The sequence below is a fragment of the Humulus lupulus genome, chromosome 7 (genome assembly GCF_963169125.1).
Source record: "Humulus lupulus chromosome 7, drHumLupu1.1, whole genome shotgun sequence".
Classification (NCBI taxonomy): Eukaryota; Viridiplantae; Streptophyta; class Magnoliopsida; order Rosales; family Cannabaceae; genus Humulus; species Humulus lupulus.
Genome location: NC_084799.1, coordinates 85824233 through 85850407, shown reverse-complemented (window position 1 = coordinate 85850407; position 26175 = coordinate 85824233). Strand labels below are relative to the sequence as shown.

At 40.3% G+C, this 26175-nt stretch overlaps 1 protein-coding gene across 1 annotated transcript; it reads left to right on the top strand.

The window, feature by feature from the left end:
- Window positions 1-1318: 1318 nt before the first annotated feature.
- LOC133788411 (ATP-dependent DNA helicase Q-like 1) lies at window positions 1319-5965 on the top strand. Its single transcript, XM_062225885.1, has 10 exons — window positions 1319-1536; window positions 1665-2059; window positions 2264-2524; window positions 2795-2963; window positions 3580-3671; window positions 3782-3825; window positions 4470-4584; window positions 4660-5013; window positions 5168-5392; window positions 5578-5965. Exons 1-10 carry the CDS (start codon window positions 1422-1424, stop codon window positions 5689-5691), a joined length of 1884 nt encoding a protein of 627 aa, XP_062081869.1. The 5' UTR covers window positions 1319-1421; the 3' UTR covers window positions 5692-5965.
- The last annotated feature ends 20210 nt before the right edge of the window (window positions 5966-26175 follow it).

Below are 26175 nucleotides of genomic sequence, written 5' to 3'. Positions count from 1 at the left end.
CTTTTGACACTAATTTAGCAGGTTCATGTATACCTTTTGATACTTACTTTGTGCTTGTATTTTGTTGGTTAGTGCTTTGGACACTAATTTAATAGACTTATGTATGCAATTTCAAAGTAGAAAGCTTATATTATGTTGGTCAGTGCTTTGACACTGAAATTAAGCTGGTTACTTTATGCCTTTTTTGATGCCTTTTGAACAATATGCATTTTTTATGTCATTTTCATCATTGGTTTATACAACTTATATTTAACACAAAAAGTTCAAACAAAGAAAATTTTATATGGAACCAAATTGACAATAATCTCTTCAATTAAGTCAAGAAAGACTAAATATTACACCTTCATTACCATACACAAAACTAGAAACATAAAAAACAAACATATTGTTCCCAAGATCTTCAACAATAATTTCCCAGCGGCTACATTAGCTTCCAAGTTTTGTAATCTTTCCTGAAGATTTGAATCATTTCGATATGAACTTGTTTCTTGCTCTCTTTCTTCATTCTCAAAACATTCTTTCCCAAAATCTCCATCGCCCCACCATGCGAAATACTTACACCCTTTCTCCCCAAATGGACAACAAAAGTAAAGACGATTTGGATTATTTATTGACTCACTAATTCTCACAAGACATTTCTTGTCGCAACTGCATCTCCTATTTCTGAATCTTTTACCATTTTTGGCCACTGAGTTGCTGCTGTAAGAGGTCATTCTCTTGTTACCAAAAAGCTTAATACTGAAAAACCCTAAATTAACACAAAACTCTTAAACACTTATTTATATTGAATGAAAGAGAAGAAAGAAAAGAGAATGAGAATGAAATGCGTAGAAGGGGGAGGCCATTACTTTACCTTCTGCTCTAGACCTTCGTCTGTGTTTGAGGATTGCCTGAAGATGAAGATGAAGATGAAGGAGAAGCTCAGATTTTTTACTTTTTACTTTTCAAATATATTTTATATTTCCTTTTTATTTAAAATGTTTTATAAATTATTTTTATGTATTAGAAAAAAGAAAATTCATTAAAGGAATTAAAAAAAACAGAAAATAACAAAAAAAACAGAGGGCATTTTAGTCATATTGAAAAATTGTTTGACCAAAATTGAGCTCAGGGTATCATATTGTTCAATTTTGCAAAACAGATGGTCTGTTTTGTCATTTAACATAACATATGAGCCAATTAAGTATTCGAGAAAATCATAGGGCTAAAATTGTATTTTCTCTTTTTATTTATATAAAATTGGAACTATGAAAGGATTCCTTTCAAAAAATATATATATGAGAAAAAACGACGTCGTATTAGAGGGCAATAAGGCTTCGAAGAACCGCCATCATCGTATTATGCTTAGGTTTCAAAGCAATTTCGCGCGGGAGATAATACTCTGAATTTATTTCTCAGCTAGTGAAAACTTAAATCCTAAAATGGCTGATCATGATCTCGAATTGGAGAAAGCTCGATTGCTAAGCTTGGCCCTCGAATTCGGCTTCGATCAAGATTCAGCAAACAAGTGCTTGGATCGTCTGGTCCAGCTTTACGGTACCATTTCGATTAATCTTACCACTTAACAATGTGTACTATTTTATATGCCCTGGAATTTAAAATTATGGTTTTTCTTTTTAGATTTTTGTGTGTTCCGATGGTACCTATGTTTTAATTGTGTTTAGGTGAGGATGGCAGTGATTTTATCACTGTGGAGCACTGTGGGGATGATTTTCTTGTGGCGCTCGCTGAATCTATGGAGGACAGCGAGGAGTGGGATAATGTGCAGGATGCTGGAATGGAAGCTCCTGCAGTTCTGGAAAATTTGTTTGAGGACCAAGTTATCAATAATAGCAAAGAAGATAATGGACTGAGGGGTGATAGGGGTATTTATGTGATTGAAGAGTCGCCTTTAACCCAGAAAAACCAAAAATTTGTGGATTTGGGTTCTTCCAGTGATAGTGACTCAGATTTTAGAATTGGGAAAAGAAAAGGTGTTGAGAATACCCCCTATCCTCGTTCTGATTTGCGTAGTTTTGGCTTTCCTCAGAGTTCAGGGAAGTGTTCTTCAGGGTCTTTGGTAAGAACTAAACTCAGAATGGTATATATCTCATTAGTCTGTTACTCGTAGATTTGTGTATCTGGGTGTTTTAGTGTTTTCAGTTTTGAACTCATTTGAAGTATCTCAAACTTTGATTGTATAATGTAATTAGTGGTTTCCAAAGAAAGAACGTGTCTCCCTTGTGTAGTTCGAAATACTGAAGTGGTTTATTTTTTGTTGAAGGACTGTAAGAGCAGCTTAACACAAGGTTCAGTTTTGACATTGCATAATGAAGAACAGTGCCTGAGGACTTCCAAAGATGAAACTGATATTCTCAGTTATGAATCATTACAGGCTTTGGATGACCTTGAATTGGCAAATGTTGTGATTTTTGGTAACAGGACATTTCGCCCTTTGCAGCATCAGGCTTGTAAAGCGGCTATGGAAAACCGAGACAGCTTCATTCTTATGCCTACTGGAGGTGGTAAAAGCTTATGTTACCAGGTTAGTTTTCTTTTCCATGAATAAAGACATCTTGTCTGGAGCTTTTTTTTTTCTGGCACTGACTACACTATCTTAGATAAGCATTACCTTATCTGTATATGTATATTTGTTCCATTGTAGTTTGTAATGCTACAGTGACTATGACAAACCAAGTCTCCTTCCATCATAGGAAATATAGTCTCAGTGTACAATGTTTTTGTTTGGAGTGTAGTTTAGAAGAGGGGCTTACTTCATTTCAGTGTTGTAATATCCTTCTGTGTAATTCCACAGCTTCCAGCAACACTAAAACAAGGCGTAACCGTTGTCATATCTCCACTGCTTTCCCTTATTCAGGATCAAATAGGCGCACTGAACCACAAGTTTGGTATTCCTGCAACCTTTTTAAATTCTCAACAATCTGCTTCCCAAGCAGCCATAGTCCTCCAAGAACTAAGGCAAGGTTTTATTTCTCTCTCTTTCCCTCTCTCAGGCTTATGTTGCTATTTTTTACCCCTATTTATCATTCATTTCTTACTTAAAAAAAATTCCTGCATATTTATAAGGCTTGTTTCTGTACTCTGGAGTGGAGTCTGGAGTTGTATGTGTGGATTCCTTTGTCTTCTCTGGATATACTCTGTTAGAAAATGAAAATCAGAGGTTAATTATTTGTTACAGTATTGTTTTTTACTCTGCCTAGCTGTAAAGAATTTGTTTGATTAGTGGTCCTCCTTTGTAGTCCTTCTAGGCAGGTTGTTATAATTGCCAGAGGATATTCTTTGTATTCCGTGTATTGCCAATCATCAGGTTGTTATGATTTTATTTCTAGAATATTCTGTACTCCTCACACATTCATTATAAATACAATCCTCTGGCTCATAATTGAAATGAGCTGAGCTTTATAATTCCTGCTATTGGTTTATATATTCTGGTTTTCAAACTTTCTCTTGTAACTTTGAGATAAAAATGTATTCTCATCATGAGAAATATATGATTACCCTGTAAATGATATGTAATCTGTTATTCATTATGTTACTGCTCCATCTTGCTCATATTATCTATCCTTGGTACTAGGAAAGATAAACCATCATTCAAACTTTTGTATGTGACTCCTGAGAGAATTGCTGGTAACCAAACGTTTTTTGAGGACCTTAAATGCCTCCATCGAAAGGTGAATATTTTCAGTTTATGTACTTTATTATATTGACAATTTGGCATCATATAAGAGCATGAGACTTTGACGATTACTGCAAATCTAACCTACTCGCATTTAAATCACAGGGACAATTAGCAGGGTTTGTTGTTGACGAGGCTCACTGTGTGAGGTACGACACTTCACACATTCATAGTTCATACAACATAACATGGTGATGATATTTTAGTATTGCTCGTAGTTTCTGGACTATTGACTAAGTGCTGAGAAAATTACTTAATAAGTAGTCTTGTTTTCCATTCAAGATTTATTTTATTGTCCTCTGAGCTGTATTCACAATTTACTTTGTTGTGTACTGGAATAACTTCTAGTTGTGGTATTCCATTTAACTAGCCTTACACTAAGAAAGTAAATAATAAAAAAAAGTCTTTACCTCTGCACGTTCTAATCCAATTATCTGATTTAAACTTCACGTGAAATGTGAATTTATAATAGTATTGCGGGGAGTATAATGTTTTAATCTGTCAAGGTAAGAGCAAAATATTAGGCATAGAAACAGGGGTGTTAAGAGATAAGAATTACTTTTTTTTCCATTGTTTATATCAGTACGTTGGAAGTTCCAATAGTAGACCTCCTGAAATTATCCAAGTATTAAAGACGTTAGTGACTTATCTATTTGCTGATTAGAAGTTTGGATGAAATTCTTTAGCTTTGGGTTGTTAGATCATATGACTTATTATGGTCAAGGCTATGATTAAATATTTTGCTGCTTTTAATTTTTGATAACCAATCTACTAATCTAGTCCTTCTATCCAGCCAATGGGGACATGATTTTCGCCCAGATTACAGAGGACTGGGTTGTCTCAAGCAGAATTTCCCACAAGTTCCTGTGATGGCTTTAACTGCCACAGCAACCGATCCAGTTCGGAAGGTACTAAGTTTGTAAAAATCAACCTCTCTTTGTGTGACTTGTGGATAAAAATAATGGTTCTGAGATCCATTGCAGGACATATTACAAGCTTTAAGAATCCCCCGTGCACTTGTCCTTAAAAGAAGCTTTGATAGACCTAATTTGAAATACGAAGTAGTGGGTAAGACCAAAGAACCACTGAAGCAGCTTAAACAGCTCCTGATTGATCGTTTCAAGAATCAGTGTGGAATAATATACTGTCTTTCAAGAAGTGAATGTGTAGACGTTTCAAAATTCTTGAATGAAAAATGTAACATTAAGACGGTGTATTACCACGCTGGTATGACCCCTTCCCAGAGAGTTTCTGCTCAAAACAAGTGGTATCAAGGAGAGGCACATGTGGCGTGTGCCACTATTGCTTTTGGGATGGGAATAGACAAACCAGATGTTGTAAGTCCAGCTAAACTCAGCAATATTTTTCCCTTTAACCTAATTCTACTGTACTAAGTTTAGTGCCATTGTTCTGTTAAGATTATACTGCATTTCATAAAACCTTTTTCTTTATTGTAGTTTTAATTGAGAAATTTCCCTTATCAATGTTCAGCGATTTGTCATCCACAATACAATGTCAAAAGCAATAGAAAGCTATTATCAAGAATCTGGAAGGGCAGGAAGAGATGATCTTTCAGCAGTATGCATTCTCCTTTATCAGAAAAAAGATTTTAGTCGAGTTGTATGTATGTTGCGGAACGGGCAAGGATATAAAAAAGATAGCTTCAAGAGAGCAATGAGTCAAGCTCAGACAATGAAAGAGTACTGCGAGCTTAAGGTCAGCCACTTTAACTTCCACCAACCAATTGTTATTGATCATTCTTGCATTCACTCACCATAAAACTCTAGCCTTTGAAGCTACGATATGGGAACCAACAATTATTTCCTTTTATTGTAAGTTTAGTTTGGTTCTCTTTTACATTCACCATGAAAGTAACTCCACCTCTTCTGCTGCCATTGTAGGACCAGTGCCGGAGACAAACATTATTGAAACACTTTGGAGAGTCTTTCGACGAAAAGAATTGCAAGAATGGATCTAATCCTTGTGATAACTGTCTCAAGAGTTGTTCTTCATGAGCATATGCACGTGAAATTATTTGTGTAAAGAGAGGTATGCAATGATTCATTGGCTAGCCTTGTCCTTCAAGTATATGTCTGGTTAATTCTGGCCCCAGTACAGGAGGAGGACATAATAGAGAGTGCCTCACTTCACTTTCTTCTTTCGAAAGGCTCCAAAGCTTGTCCAGTTGTCCGTTTTAGACGTTCCTGGAGGAATATGGACGCTTTTGTAATTTGACGCATAATGTGTTCACTACATTAAAGACAAATACACGATATAATTCATATTTTATGTCTACAAAATGTCAAAAAATTTTAATTTTAGCCCAGGAAAAAAGAAGTTAAATTTGTAGTTTCTTCTAATGAAAAATGATAATAATATGTAACTTAGTACATAAATGGAATTAAACATCAATCCTAATTGATTGGTTATTATATATGCAAAAAAATCTTAATATTAAGAAATGGTCTTAAAAAGGAACTTTATTTTGTATTTTATATACAATTTATATTTTGCTTCACTGTTCCTTTACATATGCATAATACTATGGTGTATTATATTTACAGCCAAGAATTTATAAAGGTAACCTATTAATTAAAAAAATATTTATTTAAATTATTTTTTATCATTTTTGTCAATGCTTTTTTTTATATTCTTTATTTTTTTTTTGTTAATTTTAATAATTTTACATTTTTTTTTTATAATTTTTTTTAAAAATAATATATAATTTTTTAGAAAAAAACTTTTATAAGTTTCTATATATATTTTTTATTTTAATTTTTTCTATCTAAATATTTAAAATATATACTATTTATGTATTTTCACAACATGAAAAAGAAATAAAAAAAATAGAAAAATATGAGCGTAAGTTGAGGAAAAAAAAATATTTATATTAATTTTTAATAAAAATAGGTTAGAATTTTTGAAGTGTTAGTATAATGCTCCTAATACTATTCATAATTGTAGTTTTTTTTTATAAAAAAATTGTCTTTAGTTTTTGCATCACTTTATAATAAAAATGTGGACGGTTTTGTAATGAGTAATGATATGCCACGAAACTCAATTTGAACCTCCCACAATCAATGATGAAAGTGTTCGCTGCAGGGTTGACATTTACACGATACTATCCTTATTTTATGTCTACGAATTGTTGAAAAACTTTAATTTTAACTAAAAAAAAAAGAGTAATTAGCAACGAAATCCCCTTATCTTTAAATTATTATACACTTAAATCCCAATTCTTTTTTTTTTCACCAGTGAAACCTCCCAATCTAGTGTTGTGTCAACAAATTTAAGGTGTCATCTATTCCAGTCCATTAACTGCCACATCGGACAATCCACGTGTACACAAAGATACATGTGGCACGTTTCTATTGGTCCACGTTGTTTATTTATTTGAATATTATAAAAAAAATTCAAAATTAAAAAAAATATAATTTATTAAACTATTTTTTTTCTTTTTTCTTTTTCTTCTTCTGCCGGTTTCTCTCTCTTTCTATCTCTCTCTCTGCAGATCTACCCACTCGCATCTCTCTCTCTCTCTCTTCTTCTTCTTCTTTGACTTCTTTTTTTTCCAGAACCCCCCCCCCCCCCCCCCCCCCCCCAATGCAACCTAGCTGCGACTCCATGTAGCCCATCACCATGTCGCCCTTAGCCCATCACCACCACCACAACCACCTCGCCACCACCACGCAGATCTCAGACCTGGTCAGAGAGAGGGAGAGAGGGGGGGAGGGGGGGGGGGGGGGGGGGGGGAAGAGAGAGATGAAGGGAGATCGAGAGAGAGAGGAGGGAGATCAAGAGATTGAGAGAGAGAGAGGGAGATCGATCGACAAAAGAAGAAGAAAAAGAAAAAAAATAAAAATAGTTTTTAAATTATAATTTTTTTATAATATTTAAATAAATATACAATATGGACCAATAGAAACGTGTCATGTGTACCCTTGTGTACACGTGGATTGTCCATTGTGGCAGTTAACGGACTGGGATGGATGACACCTTAGATTTGCTAATAGAACAGTAGATTGGGCAGTTTCACCAGGGAAAAAAGAGAATTGAGGCTTAAGTGTATAAGAATGCAAAGATGAGGGAGTTTTGCAAAAAAAAAAAAGAAGTTGAATTATGAAAAATGATAACAATATGTGTGGATGCCAAAAATCCACCAAGGTTCGACGTGCCTACGCAAGGTTGATATGCTCGAGAGTCGAGATGCACGCACATGCATAAGGGCTGTCAAATGCACCCAAGATGTACGCTTACATTCATGCAAAGGGAGCCTCGCATAGCGAGGCTCTACCTGCCTTGATGCCAAGAGATGTCGTGAGCACTCAAGCCGTATGCCTCGACTGCGCCAGCGTCTCGCGACTTTGCCTCGCGCCAATGTCTTGCGCAGCAAGGCACGCCGTACCATGGTTCCGCGCACCAGCGCCTCGCTCATCGAGGCACACCTCGCCTCGCGCCTTGGATGGGCCTCGCGCCTAGAAGGGTGTCTCGAGCCTCGGATGGGCCTCACGCCTAGAAGGGTGTCTCACACCTCAGAGGGGCCTTGCTCGCGCATGGTTAGATCAAGCCTTCGTCAAGGGCCTCGTGCAACGAGGCACGCCACACCTCGCCCAGCCTCGCGCAATGACGCGCACCACACCTCGCCCAACCGCACCGAGGCGTCGCGTATCCGTGTCGCGCGCCAGCACTTCGTCTCGCCTAGGTGCCTCCATGCCACGATGTCAGCACCTCGCGTACCCGTATGGAGTCTAAGACCCCTTGAAGGGGCGTACGAGGAGCAAGAGAGAGACCCAAAAACTATTTGGTGTCAAGCCAATAGTGATGTAGAGAACTGAGTATATCATTCATGTTAACTCACAAGCTTTCCTACACTTAGTAGAATATGGAATAGCCTTGAGCAAATACATGTCTTGGAGATGTGAGAATAACCATCAGGTACAAGGTACCTGTACATATACGGGTGCATGATGTATGACCATGAGGAGGACAGAGGCGTGACCCTGACATATGTATCATAAAAGTAGTGGTGGTATGGATTTGTACAAAGATTGGAGGCACTACCTGTATACCTTTGACTATGTACCAGACCGACACCACCACCTTCTGCTCCACTATGACCTATGCCACAACCCTGAAAATGTGCCTATGTACAATCTTGTCCCCGGTACCATGATGTATTAGGAGCCATTAGAGCCCCAATATAAATAGAGGTTCACCCCTCCAGCAAAGGGGTTGGAAAATTCATTGTATAGTCAGGATATTTAGGAATATACGAATATTGACTCCATTGTTGATCTGTGTTTATTTTTCCTTAAATCTATTCTAAGTTCATATCTAGTTATCTCCATATTTACCTTTGAGTTTTCCAACCTAACATCGTTGACGAGTTTTCACTGTCAACAGTTTGGCGTCGTCTTTAGGAAGAACAAGCTTCAAGCCAACGTTCTTTCATCACTTCCAGCAAATAAAGATGCCAAGGCGTTAAAAATGCTTGCAGCAACTGCAAGATGTTGAGGTTCACCTGGATGGAGAACAAATGGGGGCTTCCAGGAAAGACCCTCCTCCGCCTAAGCATGAAGATATGCCGGAGGAATTTCCTCCCCCAAGGGAGGAGAAGGAAGCATCGTCCTCGGCTGTCCGGCCCGACGAAGGTTATTCAGAGCCGCCAGTGTACCCGCATCCCCGGGCCTCGGTAGCACCATGCTCAGGCTACCAAGACCCGGGTCCCTCGACGCACAGGCCAGGCAAGAGTCCCCGAGTACACTCGGTAAGTTCTAACTCAAGAACTCGCTTCTACAAGGATGAGATTCGCGAGTTACATAAAAAGACTCAAAAGCTGGAAACCACACTAGAGAACATGCAGGAGGTTTTAAACAACCTCCTGCAAGGAAGGTCAATCATACCCCTTTTTAAGCATAAAGAGAAAGAGCATGAAAGAGGGGAAAACACTGTCCCCATAGACGATGGGAGAACCCGACTTTCCACCAGCAACACTCCCCAGACAAGGCACTATGAGGGACCTAGGCCGACGAAATACCCCCAGGAGCAAAGGCGGAGGGACGACGATGGTCGTAAAAACGAAGCAGAAGTCTCCTCAAAAGAGGCGCCCCCTGGCCTAAGAGAAAATCTCCAGGGGAAGAGGTCAGAAGTAAAAACCACACCCACCACAGTTCCCCCGAGGAACACAACCAAAGCAAGGGTTCAGTCTGGGAACCCGCAAGACTCCTTAAGCACAAAGAGGAGGGAACTAGACATCAAGATTCAAAGCCCTCTAGACAAGATTATTACTGCACCTGGGGTGCATAGAGATGATGAAGAATTCGACCATGATTCGCCCTTCGCAAGGGAGGTCCAGGCTGAGAAAATCCCCGCCAGCCTCAGAGAGCCTCGCATGACTCCGTACGAGGGTACTACGGACCCAAAGCATCACTTAGACTCCTTCAATAACTTGATGAGGTTAAGAGGGGTCAACAACAGAACAAAATGCCATTTCTTTGTCGTTACACTTAAAGGAGTTGCGTACAAGTGGTTCAAGAGGTTAAGGCCAGGAATCATCAAATCATGGCAGTAATTCTCTGGCGAATTTCTTCAACAACACCGAGCAGTTTGTGATTACGTCATGCCAATTACCAGCCTCGCTAACATAAAACAAGGCAAGAATGAAAGTCTGAAGAGCTATATCCATAGGTTCAATATGGGAGCAACAAAGGTGGGAAGTTCAACTAAGGCGGAGCTCAAGATGGCTATTACCACCGGAGTTCGTCCAGGAAGCAAGTTATGGGGTAACATGCTCAAAAGAGAAGTTACAAATTTAGATGACTTCTTTGAAAGAGCACATAAGTACATACGTGTGGAAGAGGGCCATAAGAACTCGCATGTTGAGGGAAGCGAACCTTCCTCCAATCACCCATCTACCAGTACGTCTGAAGATTTCGTGTAGAAGGGAACGTCGTGATAGAGGAGTCGGTAATCAAGTTAAAAATTGGTCGGGTTCGGGTGGACGAAATTAATACCGAACCCGCCCGAATTGCTCTCGGATTTCTTCGGGTTCGGATTGGGTCGGGTGGGGAAGTGTCGGGTTTGGGTGTGGGAAAAGTGTAACCGAACCCGCCCGAAAGGGATGCTGGGTTGGTCGGGTTCAGGTTTCACACTCTTTTTTTTCTTTTTTAAAAGTTGGGTTTATTTATTTTTGTCAAACTTTTAATTGATCAACATTTTACCATTAATTAAAGAAAGATTAAAAAAACTTACTAATACATACTAATTAGCAAAAACTTATAGCACAATTCTTAGTTTCTTAGAAATTTCTACAAATTAATAATAATAAGTAACTTATATGAAACATCCAAGTTCTAACTTCTAACTCTAACCAAAAACAAAATGCCATAAATTCAAAAGTACATAATTAAAATTTAAATGTCCATACCAAATTACCAATGCCATAGTCCAAAGCCAAAAGTCCAAATTCAAATTTCAAAGTCCTTAACAAAAAGTTACTAAACTACTAAAACTTAAAAAGTCCACAAAATAACCAAAGTCTAAAGATGAGGTTCCTATCTTCATTCAATCAGTTCCTTGTGCAGCTGATGAGGCTGTAGATGGAGCATTAATAGAACCAGAAGGCGAAGCGGAAACATTTTCACTTCCACTAGCTCCAGCAGTTGTAGTATCACTATCACCTGTGATCTCTACAATATTATACATTTCCATAAATATTATTTAATTTCAAACAATAATTACAAATAAAATTATAAATAAAAGTTTGTTTAACAACTTACCAGACTCCAGAGTCTCTGATGTCTCTAGAACTTCATTTTCATCCATGTACTCTCGAACAATGATTGGTTGATGTGAACTGCTCCACCAGTTTTTGAGACATATTAAACATTCAACCATTTTAGGACTTAGTGAGCTCCTAAAGGGATCTAAATTCTACCACCAGTCGAAAAGGCAGCCTCAGAAGCAACAGTTGTAACTGGTATGGCTAACACATCACGAGTAATGGTTGACAAGATCTTGTACTTGGATGCATTTCCGACCCACCATTTCAAAATGTCGAAGTTGACACCCTTATCATAGGTTCAACATCCTCAGTTAGATACCTATCAACCTCATTCTTTGTCTTACCACCATCTTCCTCTTTCCTATGTTGTACAAACTCGTCATGCAACGAAGCATACTTATTCAAACTAGAAGTTGTAGTGAATGAGGAAGAGGAAGATCCACTAGGCTGAGGCAGATAGTGAGACATAGACTGAGACTGGGTCATAGATGGCTGAAGTAATGTAGAGCCCCCACCATACAAATCAAACAATGATCATAATGTTTGTTCTACCTCATTAATAGCAATGACCCAACTACTCTAGACTTTTGGACCATTAATGAAAACTATACATACTAATCTTTAATAAAACTTACAAGTGAAAATACCATAACTTTATTAAGAAACTTGTAAAAATAAGAGTTAAACTTACATAAAATCTCTGGTAGGATATGGGATCCCATTGTTTTAAAAACAAAACAAAACATAATTTAAAATAAAAAGGGATTACATAACAAGTGCGGAAAAATACATGTAAAAACCATAAAAACAAAACTACATCCTCGAATCGTAACGCTCAGCTCTTGAATCCATTCCGCCTCAATACACATTCTCCAAGCTACCAAGAATCTTTCCTGCCACTAAGTCTATTTTCCTGCACATATAAACAAAAAGGAACGAGCCTAATGCCGAGCAAGGAAAATCTAACACATAGTTCATATACATAAATTTCATAAGAAACATAAAAACATAACATAACACTTATATCATACACATACTATAATGGTCATTATTACTTGGGGTCCCATAGACTAAACAAGTCATATGCCCATTAGATTAGTGGGGTCCTACTAGCTAAGCATGTCATATGCCCATAATCTATTTGGGGTCTTGTTAGTCATATGGGTCATATGCCCAAGCCTACATACATACATATCATAACACATTTCATAACATAACAACATAAGATAACACATATAAAACATATAACATATGAATTCTATCCTATTTTCCTTACCAAAATACCAGGATATGAGGACAGAGTTGGGACTTTGGAACACTCCTAAGAACCATTTGAAAAAGAGTGAGTATAGTGAAGAAGAGAAATGAAAGGAATGGAATGACTAAACCATTGAGAAAATACTTACCAAAAACTTATGTGCAAGTTCTTAGATTTCCTAACCAAAATAAAGATTAAGGTTAGAAGGCTGAGTAGAAGACTATGAGAACTTAAAATAAATTAATACCAATGAACTAAGGTGTGGAAATACCTTGAAGACTTGTAAGACCAATCTAAACCTCGAACCGAAATACTATGAAACCTTACTTCCCCAAGTGTTTGATAAGCTTATGATGATCAAGCTTATGATTCCCAACCCAAGTGTTTACACTCTCACACTCACCTAGCAACTTGCAGCCTCTGAACTTAGAGCAAAAGATGAATAATGGCTGGGTACTAGGTCCTATTTATAGAGTTTAGGAATGAAAGGATCTTAATTTAACTTGAATAAAAATAATGGCTTTTTAAGTGAAAATAATTTGAATTATCGTTCAGCAGAGGCTGAAGACTCGTTCAGAAAGGTGCTGGACTTATCAAGAGGTTGAAGGTTTGAATGGGAAACGATTTTGAAAACATTCAAAATATGCTGAAGGAGGCGATATATCGCCCCCTATAGGCGATATATCGCCTGGACCATTATGCCCGAGGAAAACGTGCATTGTTTCGTGTTTTCCGTATCTACGGGCTGCGATATATCGCCCCCTATAGCTGCGATATATCGGCATACGCTGATTATTTAAACACAAAATTACACATTTTTAGCTTAATTTGAATTGAGTAAACAGCCTTGACTAAGCCCTTAAACATTTTCAAAGCTGCTGACTGACCTTAGAGTATTCAAACTTTACCCTTATTAAATTAAATCCTCAAAATACTTAATCATTAATAACCCATACATAACATGTGCTAAAATCCCATTGGTTCTTATCTAAACCTTATAGTATAATAAATATTATCCTCAATATCAGTCATATTAATCAAACCTTAGGTTAAAATTAATATTCTTAAACTATAGATTAAACTTAGAAAATCTATAAGTACTACTATGAGTGTCCAAATAAATCCCGGTCTGAACCAAAAATCCACAGTCATAAAGATAATACTATAACTACTGTTATACTACTATCTGACTTAGCTAAGTAAAGTTCTTGGACTCTACATTAACCATCTGAGTGCATGTCAATGGACCATAAAATTTTTTGAAGCAATGGTGGAGATACTTGAGCTTGTATCTTGGGTCAAGAACCAAGGCAATTATAAGGGCCTCGTTACATTCCTCAATCTTTCCCTAATATTTGTCATATTTCACCTTCATGATTTGTGCCATACTCGCTAACAACGGCTCATCCTCCTCAACTGCCATTCTATACAAAGTGCGTTGCATATTACATATTTCAATAAAGTACTTGTCTGCTGTAACATAGGTTGATCCACTAAACCTTAATGTAATCTCGTAGAAAGTCTCCAAAAACTTCACAAATACCGTTGCATTCTCCCAGTCTGTTTCAGTAGGTGGCCCCTCCTTTTTCTTTCCATCTTTGTCAACCTCCTCAAAATACTTCACGAAATTTGCATCTGACACTAAACTTTCAAAAGCCTTTTGGAATCTTAATGCACAATTAAGCATGAGATATGTAGAGTTCCACCTTGTTTGGACATCTAAAGAGAAAAGTCCTTTGCATTCAATTTTTTCTTCTACAAAAACTTCTTTAAACCTTTTGAGCCCAGCGGGAGAAGACCTAACATATCGGACAACATGTCTAATGCTAGCAATCGAATCATGCTTCTCTTTTAATCCTTCAGTGACAATCAAGTTTACAATATGAGCACAACATCTCATATGTAAAACTTCCCATCTAAAATTAGACCATTTTCCTTTTCTCTAAATCGTCTCTTCAAAAACTGAATAGTAACATCATTTGAAGAAGCATTGTCCACCGTAACAGCAAACAATTTTGTAATGCTCTAATTATATAAACAAATCTCAATCTCTTTGCCAATAGTCTCCCCCTTGTGATCTACCACTTGACAAAAAATTATGATTCTTTTCTGATAGTCGAAATCAGAGTCAACCCAATGCGTCGTGATGACCATATAGTTCAAATTGTGAATAGAAGTCCATGTATCAGTGGCGATGGATACCCTCTCATGCTTTAAATATTTTTCAATTTCTTTTTCTCTTCAGCATACAATTTCATCACATCCCGAGCAACAATCATCCTGGAAGGGATATCAAACCTAGGATGTATGGTTCTAACACATTGTCGGAAACCCTCCCCCTCAACATGTCTAAAAGGTAACTCATCCAACACAATGTACTTTGATAATGCAAGCCTGTATGCCTCTTTGTTATAAGCCATCGGAACTAAAGCTGTTTCCCCCTCCTTCCCTCCTATCACTGGCTCAAAACTTAAAATCTTTTGCTTTTTCAAATCAACCTTATATGGACTAAACTCACAAACATTCCTAAAGTGATTCCACAGATGACTAGTCCCATACTTTCTACTATCACAGAAGAACTCACTGCCACAATAACAAGAAATACACTTGGGTATCTCTTCTTTGTCATTAGGATCAACTGGGGGCAATTTTTTAAAATGCTCTCAAATATTTGACCCTTTTTTTTTTTTGGAGCCAAAGGAGTTTCATCATTGGTAGGTGGAGGTGGTGGTGCAGTTTCATCTACTTGATCTTGATCAATATCCATAATCTATAGAGCACAAAGACATATATAATATAATGATTAACAACAGAGCATACCTAAAATCCACTAATCCCGTCCAATCCACTACAACTAAAATCCAACATTACAAACACCAAACCAAACCACATATACAAAATAACAAATACAATCAAGCAAAACAATCCAACATTTAAAATATCAAATATACATCAAACTAATAATTATAAGAATTTTAATTTTACATATACAATCAAGCAATTGAAAATTCTAAATATCCAATTCCAAATAGCGATTTCAATTTTATCCCACTGCAATTTTAAGTTTAGAAATTTATATTAAATCAAAACTCAAAATCCTATATCAAAATTAAAAATATAACTTCACCAAATGGAACCAAACAAACATTAACATTATATTATATTCATCTAAATCAATTAATCATCACATATACATATATATATATATCTATTATAATCATATCAAAAAATATAATATAACTATATACATAATTAAATTTAAATATATAGATATATATATATATAACTATCTGATTCTAAACTAACATTGGCATGGAAGTTTGCACTGGCAGGGAGGAGGATACCGCCGCCGACCGAACCCACGGAGACAAGAGGGAAAGAGCGAGAGAGGGAGGAGAGGCGGGGCGACGTCTAGTCTGGGTGGGCACCGTCGTCGTCATCGGCGTTTGGGGCTTGGTGGTGGTGTGGTGATGAGGCGCCGCCGAAGGGACTAGGGAGGAAGGGAGATGAGGAGGGTCGGGTACGGGGGCTTCGTTTGGGGCTTAGTTTAGGTTATTTTTATTTAACCTAAAACTAAAAAAAGTAAAAAAAAAAACTAAAACAATTCGGGCCCGAACCCGAGATTCATTTATTTAGCCACCCGAACTTGACTCGATGAAGCCTCAGGTTGATCTCGGCCCGACCTGAATGTGCGGGTTTTAATATTTTTTCGGGTCTCTCGGGTGTGGGTCGGGCGGGTCATGCGGGTTGTCGAGTTTTTAGGTCCAAATGTGCACCCCTATTAGTAGTTATAACAAATTTGACGCCACATAGGCAAACTTAACGGGAGAATAAACAACTGCACCAAAACATGGGTGGAAGACACATTTGCCGCCATAAAAAACTTTATAGTACTACGGTTAAAAAAACACAAAGAAAAATATATATTATAGTTAAATAGTTAATTAATATAGATATTTATATATAATGAGAAAAATTAAAATATCTAGTATTAAATAAATGTTATCTCTGTGGTAGTTTAATTAAATAATATAGATATTTATATATATAATTATTAATTTATTTTTATAAATTAATATTGTTTACCCAAAAATGGCTGCTGATGACGTGGCAAGAATTTCTCACATGTGGTTGACACGTGGCAGCGTCGAAATGAAGAGGTGTTGTTCACCTATCGACCAGCTCCCTGTTGCTTCATCAAACCTCACGATTAGATGCGATCAGACTGGTCGCATGCTTTAGTTTATTTCCTTATAAGATTGTAATTTTATGATAACTACATTGATTATTTCCTCTTTATTGCCTTGATACACTGATATTAAGGATAATTAAGGCTCATTGGCCCATGTAATCCCTCTTGAGCCTATAAATATGCAGTAAAAGGGCTCACGGAAGAGACTTTTGAACCTATTTTTCGATAGACTCATAGAGATAGTGAAAAGGTGATTATCCATCGTTTTGTTGTAATTCTCCCAAGGTTGGTGAAACTCAAGAACCCCAGTTCTTTGATCACGACTTTTGGATTCAACATCAATGATAGCACTAAGTGGACGTAGGTTGTTACCACATTGTTGGGGCCGAACCACTATAAATCATCTGTGTCGTTTCTTTACCATTTGATTCCATTCTTTATTCTTTCTGTTTATTTGTCGTTCATTTAACTCCGTGTCATTGGCCAAATCGAGGGTCAACGTTCTGGTGCTTTCATTGAGAGTTTGATTAAAAAACTGTAAGAAAATCAAATGGCAAAGACATCTAAGAGAGCTGGACAGGCCGCTGGCGCTAGATCATCTCAGCCTCCTCCTTCGAATGTGGCGGAGAATGAACCACATTTAGAGTTTGAAGAGGAGGAGTTGGATACAGAAATGCTGAGGGCAACACTGGGGGTGTTGCAGGATGAGTTGGCCAATCTGGGGGCGAATAAGGAGAACGTAGCGGAGACAATGGCACTGCAGTAGAAAGAGATTAAGCGTCAGCGCCAGGAGCTGAATGAGCGGCAGTCGGACATGGACCGTCGGCAGAGGGATGCCATGGCCGCTCTTGAAGCAGCCATTCAGTTGGCTCGCGGACAGGCTGTGCCGGCCTCTCAACCGAATCAGCCACTGAGTGCCCCACCACAGTGGGCTCCCAATCCAAGTCCTCCGCTCCAGCCAGCAAGCCCCCAAAGGTAGGAGCAACCACATGTGGCTCAGGATGATGTCCCAATTCGGGATCCTGAGCAGGAGCCTCCATCTCAAGTTGGTCGAGGCAATCCCCAGCGCCAGAGGCAGAATAGGGCTGGGCAGCCGCCCCGCATCCCTAGACGCCTAGGGGACGAAGAGCCAAGTCCACCGAGCAAGGGGCAGCGTCCTTCTGCCAACAGAAGGAACAACGAGTCAGGCTCTGCGGTCAGGGCCCCCCACGGTATAATAATGCACCGGACCTAACGACCAGCGTAGGCCTCCTCCTGATGCTCGAGAGATACCAGCCCGAGGAGGAAACATCATGAACAGTCGATCACGTCATAGTCGCCCACAGTTTAGAGACGACCATGAATATAATGAGGCCGATTCTGGCAGGGGAAATTCTGGTCAAAGGAATGAAGATAGAGGTGGAGACAGAAACCCCCCACCTAGATAAAATAGGCCAACAAGCCATAACACTGGGGGGCAATCCCGACAAAACAACGTCTTTGATCGGCTAGGAGTTAGCGAGCAGAGGAGCAGGGATGAAGATTTGAGGGACGTGCTCAACGACCGTCGCGGGAGACATGATGAGTACGCTCCCCCGGCGCCGGTCACCCCAGCAATACCAGACGCGGTTCAGGCACAAATTGATGCCCTGAACCAAGCAGTACAATAGCTAGTTGGGAGTCAAACATCCCACATAGAGTATGATCGGAGGAGGGGCACTCCGTTTGTGCAAAGGATGGCTGTGGCAGAAACCCCCAGTAAATTCAAAATGCATGTACTGCCGAACTTTGATGGGTACGGAGACCCAGTATCTCATGTCAACAAATTTGAGATACAAATGGATATATAGAAGGTGTCAGACGATGCCCGCTGTAGGATCTTCTTGAAACACTGTCTAACACTGCCCAGGAGTGGTTCTTTAAGTTCCTTCCTACTAGCATAGTATCCTGGGAGATGTTCGTCAAGGAATTTTACGGAAAATTCTATGTGGGTCACGTACACCCCACTGTGGCCAACCAGCTGGTCGAGATACGCCAGAAGGAGGGAGATCCCTTGAAGGAGTATGTCCAGCGCTTTATGCGAGCAGTGGTTGGAGCCAAAATGGTGGGTGAGGAAGGCAAGATGATGGCCCTAACTGCTGGGGTTAGGCGTCATTCCCCTCTCTGGAGCAGCTTGAGGGAAAATGAGGTAAAGAGTACCTAGGAGTTTTTGGATCGAGCTGATCGGTATCTCAAGTTCAAGGACACGATTGCCAACGAGGGGAAATCGCCAACGAAAGACAAGGGGCTGAAGGAAGAACCCACCAAGGCTGCCAATGGGTCAGATAAACCCAATGGCAGCGGCAACGGGAACTGAAATGGCAGAAATGGTGGAAAATGGGCAAGCAATGAGCTGTCAGCATCTAAGAATAAACGCCCCAAAGGAAATAGATATGAGCCGAGATTCACCAACTATACGGCCCTTGTCGAAATTCGAGCAGAGGTCTACCAGGCGACCAAATCTAATGTTCCTTATAAGCGACCATCACCTATAAGGAAGGACATCTCTAAGAGAGATACAACAAAATTCTGCGGACATGACACAAATGAGTGCAACCAGTTGAAGGACGATATTGAGTTCCTGATCAGGCAGGGACATCTAAGGAGATATGTGCAGGCCACAGGAGGGTCTCAGCGAGAGGCTCAAGGTGGCAACGAGTAGGCGCCGGCACGCTAACGCTCGCCACCTTTACAACCAGCTCATGTGGCAAGCACATTACTCACCATCTGTGGCGGCCCACACCTTGCTGGGGACAGTGGGAAGGCAAGGGAACAATACGCTCAAACCCTATGCCATGACCAGGACATCGAGATGATGATTATGGAGGATTGAGCACCAAAGAAGGTTTGAATAGAGGAGGAATTGATAACCTTCTCTGAAGACGATGCCCAGCACGTACGATTCCCACACTCCGATCCACTGGTCGTTGACGTACAGATTGCCAACATGATGATTAAGAGGTGTTGGTTGACACAGGAAGCTTAGTCAACATCCTACACAAGTCTTCACTGGAAAGAATGAAACTGTCCGTCAAGGATTTGGAGCCATGCAACCAAACCATTTATGGTTTTTCTGGCGAAGGGCTCGCCCCAACTGGGTTGATTAGGCTCCCAGTTACAGCAGGTACTGCACCTGCAAACAGGACATTACTCACTACTTCCATAGTAGTTGATTGTCCTTCAGCATATAATGCTGTAATTGGGAGACCAATTTTTGTCGACCTACGAGCCGTTACCTCGATATGGCACCTGGCCATGAAATTCCCAACCAACGCAGGGATAGGATGCGTGTTGGGAAATCAGCGGGAAGCGAGGGAGTGCTACAACGCCTCGATAACTAAGGCGAAGAAAGGTGTATCGAGGGAAGTCATCGGAAAAGAGTTGCAAATGGCAACTGATGTACAAGCCCAATCAGGTGACGATGTCACCAAATAGGGCGTTGCCCAAAGTGGGGACAGAGATTTAGATCCTCGCTTTAGGGATTTTGATGAAGAGATAGGACCCATCGAGGAACTTGAAGAGGTCCAACTCGATGAAGAAAATTCGACCAGGCTTGTGAAAGTCGGTAAAAACTTAGAGACAACAACAAAGCAAGCACTGGTGGAATTTTTGAGGGAAAACCAGGAAGTCTTTGCCTGGTCGCACAAAGACATGGTGGGAATAGACCCTGCAGTCATTAGCCATGTCCTGAACATAGACAAGAGTTTTCCACCAGTACAACAAAAAAGGAGGCTGCTCGACAAAGATATATCAAAGGCCCTAAAGGAAGAAGTTGAAAAGCTGAAGGAGAATGGATCCATCAGGGTAGCGTTTTACCCATCATGGGCTTCTAATCCCGTGCTTGTTCCCAAGCCGAATGGCAAATGGAGAACATGCGTGGATTTCACAGACCTTAATAAAGCTTTCCCTAAAGATTGTTTCCCACTCCCTAGAATCGACCAACTGGTCGATGCCACTGCAGGGCACGAGATTCTTTCATTCATGGATGCATACTCTGGATATAATCAGATCAGTATGCATCCTCCTGATGAGGATCACACTAGCTTTCGGACTGATACAAGGCTTTACTGTTACAAAGTAATGCCCTTCGGTTTGAAAAACGTTGGTGTGACCTACCAGTGACTAGGCAACCACATGTTCAAGGAATTGATTGGCACAAACATGGAGGTATATACCGATGACATGCTGGTTAAGTCGAAGAAGGTAGAAGGGCATATAAGGGACTTGCAAAAATGCTTCAACGTCTTGAACAAATATCAGATGAAGTTGAATCCCCTCAAGTGCTCCTTCGGAGTAGGATCAGGGAAGTTCTTGGGATTTATAGTAAACTCGCGAGGAATTGAGGCGAATCCCGAGAAGATCAAAGCGCTGATTGATATGAAATCTCTAACAAAGATCAAGGATGTTCAAAGTTCAACCGAAAGAATTGCTGCTCTCGGTACATTTATTTCCAAATATATGGACAAATGCGTCCCATTTTTTAATCTACTCAGAGGCAGCAAGAGATTCGAATGGACAGAAGAGTGTGAACAGGCTTTTCAAGCTTTGAAAACGCACATGTCGCAACCACCGATTCTATCAAAGCCGGTTGATGAAGAAACTTTATTCATCTACTTGGCGATCACATAATACGCTGCTAGTGTTGTTCTAGTAAGAGAAGAAGAAGGCGTGCAAAAGGCTGTTTATTATGTAAGCAAGAGGCTAATAGGAGCGGAGCTGCGATATCCACCCATTGAAAAATTAGCCTATTGTTTAATCTTAGCCTCCAAAAAGTTGCGGCCTTACTTCCAAGCTCACCCAATCACAGTTTTGACCAACCAACCTCTACAGCAAGTTCTGTAGAAGCCAGAAGCCACAGGAAGATTATTGAAATGGGCGGTCGAACTTGGACAGTTTGATATCTCTTACTTTCCACGAGCAGCGATAAAAGGACAGGCTTTGGCAGATTTTATCGCAGAACTCACTGGGCTTCCAGACAGCGAGCAGCGTGAAGGGTTTGAAGAGACCGAGTCTCAAAGCCAAACTCCTTCTTGGAAGTTATTTACAGACGGTTCTTCTAATGAGCACCACGCAGGAGCAAGAGTGATTTTGATAACACCTAAAGGGCATCGATTTCACTGCGCAATCACGTTTGACTTCACCGCTTATAAAAACGAAGCCGAGTATGAAGCACTGCTCGTAGGATTATGGTTAGCCAGAGACATGCACATAAGGTCGCTTGATATCTACAATGATTCCCAATTAGTGGTCAATCAAGTCATTGGAGAATATCAAGCCTGAGGTTTAAAAATGGCTGCTTACTTAAATAAAGCAAAGGACCTATTGGCACAGTTTGATAAGTACACCCTTCAGCAAGTACCTCGCGACCAGAATTCAAACGCTGATGCTTTGGCCAAATTAGCAAGTGCAAAGGATGCTGACACTCTGAACATAGTGCCAGTTGAGTGACTATTTGCACCAAGCATCCAAACAGAGGGACCTCTTTGGTGATCCAGGCGGCGGATACATTGATGGCATCTTACAAAGAGTACCTGGCGCAAAGTGTGTTACCAACGGACATAAACAAATCTAGGACCCTTCAGTGGCAAGATGCTAGGTATATCCTGGTCGATGGAATTTTGTACCGAAGGGGATACTCAATGCCACTCCTCAGATGTATTTCAAAAGAGAAGGCCAAAGAATTGATGAAAGAGGTCCACGAAGGCTTTTGTGGGGACCATGCTGGGGGGCAGAGCTTATCAAAAAAGATCCTAGGCAAAAATACTTCTAGCCATCGATGAACGAAGACACGATGGAATTCGTACGGAGGTGCGACAAGTGCCAGAGGTTCTCCAAAATTCCACGAGCCGCCCCTAATGAGCTAAAACACATGCAAAGTCTGTGGCCATTCGCAGTCTGGGGTATATATTTGATCGAATCTCTGCCCACAGGAAAGGGCGGTGTCAAGTACATTGTGGTTGCCGTTGATTATTTCACTAAATGGGCCAAAGCTGAGCCATTCGCGACCATAACGACCAAGAAAGTGCTGGATTTCGTGGTCAAAAACATCGTATGTCACTATGGATTGCCAAGGAAAATTGTCTCAGACAATGGCACACAGTTTTATAGTGGTCTGTTCACGAATTTTTGCGAACGAGATGGAATTATCAAGAGCTTTTCTTTAGTCGCTCATCCTCAAGAAAATGGACAAGTCGAAGCGGTCAATAAAATTCTAAAGGATACTTTGAAGAAAAGACTTGAGGAAGCAAAGGGAGCATGGCCAGAACAATATCCTGAAGTCCTTTGGTCGTACAAAACTTCCCATCGAACAGCAACATGCCATACTCCATTCTCCCTTGCTTATGGATATGAAGCTATGTTGTTTGTTGAGTTAGATCCCCCATCGCATCGGAGAATGACATACGATCAAGGCTCTAATAGCCAACTATTGATGCAGTCCCTGGATTTGATCGATGAAAAGCGCGAGCAAGCCCAACTCCGAGTAGCAGCTTACCAGCAAAAAGTCGTCCGGTATTTCAATTCTAAAGTACGCGAAAGGAAATTCAATGTTGGAGATCTAGTACTTCGAAGGGTTTTCCTTAACACCCGTAACCAGGCTGCTGGAGTACTCAGACCTAATTGGGAAGGACCATACCAGAGTGAAGAAGTCCTCCATTCAGGCACCTATAAACTTGCTCGCTTAAATGGAGATCTCATTCCTTGCTATTGGAATAGAGAACACCTGCGCAAGTACTATCAATAAACAATTCTTCTTAAAGAATTGGCTTGTATTAATTTTACTTTTTACATGTTATGAAAAAAGGTTGGTCATTTTATGTGACTGATCGCTTATAAGTGTAAGATCATTTCGGTGATCACTCGTACAGACATGATTTGTCCATTTATTACAAGAAATATAAGGGATTGTGCGCAGCCAGTCATTCTTGCTAATTATTGTATTTATTACAAGTATTTTCTCATTATGTGTGTTGTTTTGATGTATTATCGTTTTAAATTCTTTGCTACGAGTAGTAATGTTCGAACAGGTTTTGGTCAAGGCAAGTGACCAAGGACCTAAAGCTCCTCAATCACTTGGGGGGCATATAAGGCATCTAGTAAGCAAAACATATCGAAAGGTATATAAACACATGAGCAAAATAAGTGAAAGCATACTAGGTTACTTAGAGTATTTTTCAAAATTTTGTATTTTATTAAATCAAACCAAAGTACTATGCTAGGTTCGGTCATACGAACAGATGTTATAATAAAACGCAAATATTATAACATCAAAAGGAATCCATTTACACCGCGAGCAGTAATTGCTCGGGTGTAATTGTTTGTTAAAAGTAAAAGCTGCCTATGCAGCAATAAAAAAAAAATTAAGTTAAAACATTGTCTTTACATCACGACCCGCAGGTCGTGTATTTAAAAAGAAAGAAAAATAAAAGACTATGAGGCTGGAGGATCTTGAGGAGAGTTCTGGTCGGCAGTAGCGTCAGCTTCGTTGTCTGCACCATCAATCCCCGTTGCTAAGGAAATTTCTGGGGAAGCGGGAGTTTTGGCTCATTCCTCCTCCTCCAGGTGAATGGCGCATCAGGTCATTAAAGTTCGTCTCAGGCACTCAAACAGATAGCTGAAGTCGGCCTTTTGATTGTGCTTCCAAAACTTGTAGAAGTAGAGATGGGTGGCTGCCCTATACTTCTCCATGTTTTTGGCATTAGCCTCTTCAAGCTCCTTAACACGCCTCTCCAGATCCTCCATCTCCTTTCTGCTCGCAATTAGGTCAAGCTCGAGCTGTTTGGCCTCTTCGTAGTTGAATTTGGCACTCTCCCTGAGTTTTTCTTTGTCCTCATTAGATATGTTCAGCGCATCCCGGCTCTCCAGCAGCTCTTCGCTCAGCTGGGTTTTCTACTCGCCCAATTCATCGTTCTGTTTAGTCAGCTCTGTGTTTTGCTCGAGCAGGTCAGCATTCTTCCCCTCGAGCGCCTTCACCGCCTTAGCAAGCCTGATGTAAAAGTCTTTGGTTTGGGTGACCAAAGTGCCCGCGCGACGCTATCCAGCAGTGATAGTCAAAAATCCCTGTGATCAGGTAAAAGGAATAATATGATGGCAGAAATTAAGAGTAAAATGACTCAACAACGGAAAAAAAACTTACACTGACTATCTCGTTTAGCCCTTGATTTATTATTTGGTCGATTTCCATGGAGTTAGTGCTGGTGATGGCCTCTTGACTACGTTTGTGCTTGGAGAGCTTGTATATTCTATCCCTGGCCGAACTGACCACGGTTCTGGCCAGAGTGTCTTCGGGCTGGGAATGGTGTGGCTAGTCGGAAGGCGCTGGGGGAGTAGAGTGCTGACTGACCAGTGCAGTTGAGGATGGCTGGTCGAGTGGAGTGGGAGGCGGCATGGTTTCCCTCGAAGCAGCAGCTGCTGAAGGACCCTCAGTCTGGGCCTTCTTTGAAGCAGTTTTGCTGCTTTCTCCGCGAACCCTCTTGCTGTCTTTCTTCCCGCTCGAGGGAGTAGCAACGGCAGTGTAATGATCGAACACATCATCAGTCGACATATCTGCATGTAAGGAAACATTACGAGCAGTGAGACAATATATATAGATGGAGCTAAAAAAAGGAAAGCAAGTAAATTATAAGCAAAGTACCCGTGATACAACTACTGGTCGCTACATTACTTACTAAACTACTGCTACCCTTACTTACTGCTTGGAAGAAATCTGAACCTAAGTTTGGAGTTTACTTAAAGTTGCCGTCCCCATCAAATAAGTGACAGGGAATTGGCAAACTATCTAAGATTGAGAAAACAATACTGTTCTCATCTGAGGACTCGTCGATGGGTGCAGAGGGTTCGGTAGCTTTCTTTTTTCCCTTTCCCAGTGGGGCAGGGGGAGCAGCAGCTTGCGGGGTGCTGGAGTGTTCCCTGATTGTCACTATAATCATCCTCCTCCTTTGAGGTTGCGACACATCTTGGTGCTGCTTGGGAATCTCCTCGCCGGTGGCACTCCCCACTGTTGACTCCCTCACATCCTGGTGAGGTGCCAGAAGCCCGACCAGCCTCATGTTTGCTTCTGTGACCAGCTGTTTGACGCTCTTCTCTACGTCAGTCATGCTGGCCAAGAGTGATGATCAGACTTCCATGTATGGAGTGGGAGCCGGTCGCAGCCATGCACCTGAAATACACTAAATCTCTAAGGGGAATACAGGAAGAATTAAAGGAAAATAAACTACCAGGAGAGCAAAGATATTACCTCCTTGAGTAAA